The 9287-nt window shown below is 32.2% G+C and overlaps 1 protein-coding gene across 2 annotated transcripts; it reads right to left on the reverse strand.

Annotated features, from left to right (window-relative positions):
• Window positions 1-124: 124 nt before the first annotated feature.
• LOC8282019 (MLO-like protein 1) lies at window positions 125-7142 on the reverse strand. 2 transcript variants are annotated; one of them, XM_015722267.3, is made up of 13 exons: window positions 6646-7140; window positions 5866-6119; window positions 5036-5152; window positions 4878-4938; window positions 4479-4573; window positions 3315-3389; window positions 3136-3224; window positions 2950-2999; window positions 2477-2517; window positions 954-1163; window positions 808-875; window positions 645-705; window positions 125-558 (listed from the first exon to the last, which is right to left on the reverse strand). In XM_015722267.3, the coding sequence occupies exons 1-13, from the start codon at window positions 6824-6826 to the stop codon at window positions 334-336; spliced, it is 1527 nt and encodes a 508-aa protein (XP_015577753.2). In that variant the 5' UTR covers window positions 6827-7140; the 3' UTR covers window positions 125-333. The 2 variants fall into 2 exon arrangements, with proteins under 2 accessions (XP_015577753.2, XP_048235886.1); XM_048379929.1 differs by lacking the exon at window positions 954-1163 and having other exon boundaries at window positions 6646-7142.
• Between the last annotated feature and the right edge of the window lie 2145 nt (window positions 7143-9287).

Here is a 9287-nt window from a genome sequence, read left to right on the forward strand (position 1 = left end):
TCCCAAAATATTTTATTAGTTTTGAATTGATTTTTTTTCCTTTCATTTTTGGTATTATTTCTGTTAATTTATTTTGTTACAATATGAATTAGGTGATAGCATGATTGGTCTTCCGACAACCTAGTTCTCAAGCAAATTGATGTGTCTGATTCAAATGGCAAAATACATTTTGATCAGATGGATGGACAATGCCTAAAGTAGAGTTGGAACCTTACAAAAGCTTGTATAATAATTCTACAAGAGGTGCAACTCCAGGTTCCATGACAATAAATATATATCAGCCACTGGTTTTTCTATATATTCTACATACAGCTCGTGCTGTAAGAAAACTTGTCAGTTTTTCCCATCAGAACCAGCTGCAAATTGAATCTCTTCAGGAGTGGACGCATTGCGCCCAATTCTTCCCAGCTGAATTCCCAAAATAGAGCCTTCATGAGAACTTGCTTGGTTGGATCCATCAGTTGATGCCTTTTTCTTTCTCTTCGCTTTCTGAGCCCAACCAACAAGTCCAGCTTGCACATGCTCGTCAAATATGGCTTTCTTGAAAGAACTTCCCATCTTCATTCGTAGCAATACGTAATTGGGTCAAAATTAACGGTGTAACAAATAATGTGCAGCTACTATTTAAAAGCAGCTCTACTAACCTGTGTCACAATGGCATACAGTGGAAGGGTGCTGTAACTGCAGAGTATCTGAATGAACACCCTGACGAAGAGGAAAAGAAAAATACAGTAAATGGAGACTAGAGAAATAGTTATGGATCAGAATGTAATAAGATTCTGAAAGGAAAAGGAAAATGGCTTCTACCCAATTATTAGCCTGGGGACAATATATTTGACTTGTCCCATGATGCAGGAATCGAAGCCATATTGAACCTACAGTGGTATAAAAGCCATTATGATTGTGTCAGAGCAAGTTCATGAGAAGAGAAGACCGTAATAAAATCAACTTACCCATATCCAGAAAAAAAATGCAATCTCAAAAGCATTTTGGAAAAGGATGAAATGAATCAAAAACAGGACAATATGGGGTTTGTGGAACCAAAAGTGATCATCCGATGGTTTGACTATTAAATCCCCTTCTATGGCTACATGTTTCTCAGCAACATCATGAGCCAACTGGGAAATTACATGCTCCAACTTGGTGCCAACAGCAAGTAAAAGCTGGAAAAGTAAAGCATTAAGTGAAACTTGAGAAAATTGAAACAGCAGATAGCCAAGCAGATATTAGTTCCATTTTGTAAAAGAATTATGAAATGTCAAATGCTGACTTACCTGGTAATATACATGTTAAACTTCACATGCATAATAAACAAGTGATCACAAAGGAAAACAAAATGTGCAAGATGCATGCATATTATAAATTTCAAATATTTGCTGTTGTAAACTTAAAATTAAGCATGCCAAAGAATCAACATCCCCATGTGCTGACGAGTGGCCGTTTTGTATTTTGAAGACTCAGTCATCAATCACTACTAATATATTATGCTCCACAAATAATCCAATGTTTATATACAGAATTCCACATTAGCATATGGATCATATCCCATTTGCCAATCTTAAATTGTTTCTCTGTTACTGCAGATGTTTCGCAAACCTCAATCCCGGTTTTCCGCCAAGAGAAAGCCAGATACATACAGCAGATTGCTGTGTTACTCTAAGGCCCACAAAAGGTGCTCAGTAATTGATTCTTATATGTGCACACCCGCACGTGCACACAGATTCGTAAAGAATACCATCTAAGAACAATTATCTAGAATTGTTATAGTAATCATGAGATACTGGATCTCAGAGTTAGTAATCTTCTTCATATGTACCAATATAAGGCCTTATGCAGCATTGCATACATGATGAAGTTTGATGAACAAAGTACCCTCACCCATTCAGAAAAACCTCACTGACTCCTATACAAGCAAATTGAACTCTATAAAGGTCATAATTTGTAAAATTAGGGTGAGTGAAATTAGGCCAAGCCACAACTATCATGCCACTAAATCAAAATAAGAATTACAGGGAGAAATGAATCAATATCAGATATCATGATTCTTGCTTTTTGATCCAAGTATGCCTTGTACATAATAAGGAAGGAAAACAAAAAGGATATCATTGACTAAAGCCAGCCATGAGTTAAGTAAACAAGTGCTTAGCATATTTACCTTAGTGGAAAATCATATTAAACCAACATATCCACCAAAATAAATAAATTTATACAAAATTGGTTTTTGGAGTTTAAACTGTTTTGATGTAACAATCATCAACAAAGGCCTTTGAGATTGCTCAACCCAGGACATGCCATGTTTATAGCAAGAAAGCAAAAGAAGATTATTCAGTAATCTTTGTGCATTTTATCTTATCACAAGACAATCGGAGTGCATGATTCCATCTAAATATGATAAATAGCCTAACTAAACTTTTAGAGAGAGAGCACATTCAAGGGTGACAGAATTAGAAAAGGAAATCATATTAAGGATACTCACGGCAAAAGGAATGAATGCTATCCAGAAATATGTATGCCAACCTGCATAGGACAAGGCAAAAAAAGAACACCATTAAAAGTAAAATCTACCAGCAATCTATGGCCCAAAAGCAGCAAGTGAATGCAAAAACCATAAAACAACCATTAGCATAACAGTAATAAACATGCCCTAAGAATACACTCTACAATTAGGAGAAACCTGCTAATGTGTGTTACTTGGACCCAAGTATCAAAATTAAATACAGGTAAAATTCTCTTAGTCTAGAAAACCAAATTAAACTGTATCCAACCAAATGATATTGGGTACCCTTTTAACTTAAGAGTACCAATATATCTCTTACATCTAATTTGAAAAGAACTGGCATGATATCAGATAGTAAAACTGGATGTTATACCAACAGAAAAGCCAAAACTTGGACATTGTCACTAATCAAAAGATATCCACCAATGGATCAATAGAGTAGGATATCATACCATTAACATTCAGCAATAAGAAAACGACCACAAATATCCAAAGATACCAACTGCAACCAAGGCAATTAGGTGAATCAAGGAGATTAGTAAGCAAATCAACAACATTATTCAAGGTAATCATTCTAATGAACACACACTACATGCCATGAAAACTCTTTTAACAACACAAAGGTGATTAGCACTTGCCTTATCCCAACAACTGTCTTAAAGTCATCTTCAAGGGCACGTACCATGTATTTGTGAAAATTAAACTTTGGATTTGACTTAGTATGTGTCTGCACCACAGGCAATAGTTTAGCAGATAAATGTGTAATTGCATGGGATATTGAATAAGCAAAATGTAAGTAAGAAAACTTCAATTTTACCGTGATGAACCCTAGTCGAAGAGTTATATAATCTGATTTTGTCACAGATGCATAGAATTGCTTGAAAAAAGAGTGCTGGATAAACATACAGAAATAAGAGAGATGGCATTAGAATCCAATTTATAGTTACAAAAAAGATACTAGCTCTTATTTCCCAAGATCATTTTATGTTCATTATGCTTTGTCTGGCAAGATTTATCCTTTAGATGGTTTTAGTTGACATAGCTCTGAAACAAAATGGTAATGACTAAAGGTTAAGTTTCAAAAGTATTTCACATCATGCGTTGTTATCAGAACAAATACAAAACCATCAGTTAAGCTCCTGACCTAAAATCCCAAGCTTACAAAGAGTACTCAAGAATAGGCTTACACCTCCAATGAAGGTAACGCAGAGGAGTTGAACTTTATTAGTTAACCTCTGAGCCTAAAATTTTAAACTTGTATGCAACGATGCAAGATTAGGTTTCACAGCCAGAAACACCCCTTCCGCAGATTACCCAGTTAACTTCTGAGCCTAAAATTTTAAACTTGTATGCAAGGATGCAAGATTAAATTTAAGAGCCGAAAAAACTAAAAAAATCAGTAAAATAGAGATACACTTCACATTAAGTACTCGATTGCAATAGCCTGCTGAGCTAGAATAACAATAGGACAAGTAAGATTTACACTCTAGAAATTTTGGTAAAGGAAATCATAATTAGTGAACCACTCAAACTAAAAACTCAATCTAGTAGATGATAGCTCAAGTATAAGTTTATTTGCTTCCACAGACATGTCCTCAAAGCACGAACATAAACAAAAGCAACAGGTCCCACAAATACAATAATGAAAAAGTCTTTGCAGCTGAGGAAGGCATGTAAGTATAAAGAAAAAGGGCCAGAAAATTGACTCTGTTGGACAAGCATGCCATTTTAATGGCTCAGGTCCTGCGGACATAGACCAGACTGTCACAATATCTACTTGCATGACACTCAAAGAAATTGAAGTCCACGCCAAGGTAGGTTCTGAACCACGTAATTTCGTGTCTCTCAAGTATGAAAGGGCAGAGAAAAAAGAAAGATGATTAAACTCTCACAAATAGCACAAAGAATAAGTCAACTTAATTAAACATATCTTCTTTCTGTAAGAATATGGCAGATAGGTAAGCTACTATTAGTAACGTACCACCCATCCCAGAAAAGCTGAATCCTTTTCAATACCCAGAAAATGATCCTTGATAAATTCGTGTTGATGGACAGAGGTGATCTTTTTCTTCAAAACTGCACTACCACAGCCCATAAAATAGATGAAATGAGCATAAAAATAAACTGTCACGATAACTTTCCAAGAAATTAAGAAAGAGAATCTGATCTCATTTGTCATTTTTGTTTCACTAATTCAATTAATCATGCAATTCAAACAACCTGCACCCATAGTTTCCATGGCAATACCGATAGCAACAAATTCTTGAAGGTATGCAGAGACATCAATGGTACATGCCTCGGTCTACTTATAAAGTACATCAAGTGCAAAAGGTATGTGATTTAATGTCAAAAAGTATGTGAACTAATGTGAAAACTGTACCTTCTTCTGTATCATATCGGTCTTTGGCAATCGAATTCTCCCAGTGCCGCCATTGACGAATCTAAATCAAAACAGACAATCATTGAGAAAGAAAAACTAGATAATCCCACAACCATTAGAAATCAAAGGGAGCATAAAGAACTGTATGGAATGCTCACCCTTGCTCCTCCGAAAAGAATAGTAAGCACACAGAAAGTGACATGGACAATGGCTAGGACGAAGATAAAGATATGCAAATGATGCAGTCCTTCTATAGAAAGCAATGGCACTTTACCCTGAATAAAGATGGGCAAAGCAGAAAAAGGATGAGTACATTGTTCTAAGATAGTTGCAGCTACAGAAATCACACAACCATAAACTTCAAACCAGTATAAAGTACAGAGTAACACATATATATCACCTATGTTGCAGCACAATCTGGCACAAAGTAGTTAGTCATGTTTCTTTTTTCCCCTCCTCGTATTCTTCATCTTGTTTAATTAAATTATACGAAAAGGAGAAGAGGGGAATTTTCAATTTGGCCAAATGTTTCTCAAAGCCAAGCTCACATGTTTTAATGTATCCAAATTAGGGTACACTAAATAGGAATCTAATAAGACACATTGATGAATGAATAGCTTGTTGTTTTGATTTCATATCTGTTTAGGGTACACTCCATTAAACTCTCATGGCCTGACTCATATCAACAAAAAAGATAATAATAAAGGACACTACTGTAACAACTACTATCACCAGATGAAGCAAATATGCAATGGACTGAAAGATAAGATTAGGAAATGGGAACCCATTTTGCCAAACTTGCACAGCATAATTAATAAATGTATGACTCAATGTTTCTCTAAGACATTATTCTTATACCATTGAAAACTATCACTAATATAATTAACCATGACATTACCCTGCAGCAACTGCAGAGGATATCACAAAGTCATGCATAGAAAAAAAAAAATAACAGTAACAGAAGTGGCAGGTTTTTAACTGTTTCTACCTTCTTAGCACAGTAACCCATCTGGGATTCTGCTGATTCAGCCAGAAGACGCCTGGCAGTGCCAGAAATGCTAGTAATAAAAGACCTCTGAAAATGCTCAGCTGTTGTGGTAGAATTGGATTCGTGTCCTTCTCCTTTATCAGCCAGTTTACAAGGAAGCATATTAGTCATCACATGTTCCGACACACAGATTTTAGAGATTAAGTTTTGTGATACTGTCAACAACAATGATATGAAACCCAGAAGCATCAACTCTGCAAACCAAACATAAAATGGTTTAATTATTTAGCAGAATATAAAAAGAAAAAGAAAAGTAAAAACTTCAGAGAGAATTTACATTCCTTTAACAATTAATATAATTACATAAACACGCATTTTGATAAGAAATAAATATAATGTAAAAAGGAAAGATCTTTAGTTTCAATATACATATTCTTTTAGCATAATTCATTAAAGAAGACTGTGAATACAATAAATACATAAAATGTACTTTTTTTTAGGAAAAAAAAAAGACTTTCTTAGTTAATCTTCACTTAATTTCTCCCTACATTTCAAAAATTCCACAGAAATCCTACATTTAAGAGAGACAGAGCACCCATAACCTATATTTTTCTCATAAAGAAAAAAAAGAAAAAAATAACACATAAAAGGGCAAAAAAAAAAAAAGAATCTTTACTCTGTATAAGCATACAGACACACCATGAAATGAAAAAAAAATATAAAAACAGTAAATGCAGATTCAAGACACAGATGGGTACAAGGGAAAAAAGAAAAAGAGACCTTCTTTAACTTTTTGGAGGGCTTCATACAGTGGTTTCTGATTCTTCTTCTTAAGATATAAACCACCATAATGAATCAATCTTTCAACAGCAAGTGAGATTGCAACAATCACTGTACAAACAGCAGCCACAACCCATGTGGGTGTGAACTCTAGTGATTCTCCTTCTTCACCACCGGACATCTCTTCTTTTCGCTTTTGCCTTTTTTTTTTTTGTCTGTTAAACCATAAATAGGTTATCCGACAACCTCAGACTTCAAAATAATATTAACTTAACACATTTTCTTTATTTTCAACTTATGGAAAGAAAATCTAAGAAAATATATGATTATATTAACCGGGTCTTGTTTCTGTGTGTGTTGTTGTTTGAGAGTGCTAGAGTGTATAGAGACTGATGATGATGCATCACGCATGTGAATTGCTTATCTGTACATGTAAACTAATAAAAACAAATCATTGTCCTGTAAAACCCATTGAGCAAACGTGTTGCATATTTTCTTTCTATTTAATTTTATAGTATATGACGAGTGCAGCAATTGGCCATTTTCATACTGAAAATATCTATTGTTTTAATTTAAATACTGAAAAATTATAAATTCTGATCTCTTTCCAAAAACTCTTCTTTATTAATTGGATTTCTTTATTAATTGGATATTCAACTGGGTTTTTCTTTTTAGTCAGAGTTCGGCGTAATTAATATCTCAGGGTCTAAAGGCCACTCTAATATCAATTTGTTAAATATTAGAATCCTTATAATTCGAATTTACTTAAATTGGTGATAAAGTATTTCCTATCAAATTAGATAAATAAGAAATTGTATAATTACAGCAGAAATTTAAAAAGAAAAAGTAAAAGAAACGAATAGCGGTTTAGAATCAAGTGTCAGACAGGAATAATGAGAGAATACAAGAGGCCGCAATCGCAAGCAATTTGGCAATAAGAATGAATAGCAGAGGATGGAAGGCAAAAGACAGTGTTGCCTTTTTTCTCCCAATTGAATGAACTTTGCTTTCAACTCTGTGGCGTTATCTCTTTCCTTCAATTTAAATTTCAGTCACATAAATGATAAAAGACAAAGAAAATAAAAAGGGCCAATTGATCTTTCTAAATATCGTTTTCATGATTCACAATGATATTTTTATATATATTGCCATAAAGTCTTTTTCAATAATTAGATTGAGAAAACAAAATTATATCACATAATCATGTGCCAAACATTATTTATGTAATGAAGAATCACACTTCAGGAAATCAACTTATTAATTATTTTTTTTTTTTAGAAAATGACAAATAATTATAAAATATATTAATTTTATTATTTATAATCAAATAATAACAATAGACGTTATTTCTTACTAAAATACAAGTAATAACAACTAATTTCAATAGGAGAGAATTTTATTAGAGAAAAAGAAATTAGATAAATGTCTTGCTTATAATTTCCGCATTAACCACATAATGGAAAAAGTAAAGGAAATAGCAGTTGAATTATGATCGGCTAGTTTAGGGTGGATATTATGGTGGTTTAGTTGGATGATGTGTCTATTAAGTAATATTTGAGGGACTTAAAATAGATTGGTGGATTTTAATCGTATCCTATTGATTTTATTGAAATGGTATAACTATAGTGAATACGAGTATGATTTATTTATTAATTATGTTAATATATCTCAATTGGTATAAAATTTGAATGAATTATTTTTTTATTAATTGTGTTAATATATCTCAACCAGTATAAATTTTAAACGAGTTACAAGACTATAATACACGGATAATATATTTATTTAATTAATTGTATAATAATACGTGTAATTCGATTTAATATGTATAACATGACTAACACATGTATAATATATTTATTTAAATAATAATTAAGTTAACTAGTTATATATGGTAACATATTTAATATGGCATATAATATGTCTAACAAGTTTAATTAAATAATAACTAAACAGATTATAACATATTTACGTATCAATTTAAGATAGACACATTTTAAGCCGTATCATAAATGAGTTAATTAGGAATGATAGTTGGGCGAGTATTTTTTAGTACCCGATACAATTGAACCAAACGCCCTCATAATTTGTTGATTGATATATTTTTTATCAATTAATTTAGATTCCTTTAAGAAGAAGAGAAATAAATGCTAATGTGAGAGATATGAAATGATTCATCATATAAATACTCAAAACTTTTTTTAGTTTGTATACATAATATAAGTGAAAGAGAAAAAAATGGAAGATTTTTTGATAAAAAGTCAATCTTAACTCTCATTGAATGTGAAAATGGTCATATTCTATAAGATCAGACCTATAGAACTTAAAGGAATGACGAAAAAGAATTAATGAAAGAAAAAAAAATAGTGATAACAAAATAATAAATAAATAAAATAAAATAGAATATCTCATATTCTAAATAGAAAAAGTCAAACTTAAAAAGAAAAGATCTTTTTGAATAGAGATGGCAAAAAAATTAATCCAGAAAAATCTCTTATTATTATAAGATTGTGATTGAATCTGCATATGTTTAGTAAAAAAAATAAAAGAATCTTTCTTTTTTAGAACAATTAAAATATAAAAAAATATGACTAAATTTAACCTAATTATTTTTTGAGACAGAGTGAATGAAAAGAGGAACTTCT

This window comes from Ricinus communis, chromosome 10 (genome assembly GCF_019578655.1).
Source record: "Ricinus communis isolate WT05 ecotype wild-type chromosome 10, ASM1957865v1, whole genome shotgun sequence".
Lineage (NCBI taxonomy): Eukaryota > Viridiplantae > Streptophyta > Magnoliopsida > Malpighiales > Euphorbiaceae > Ricinus > Ricinus communis.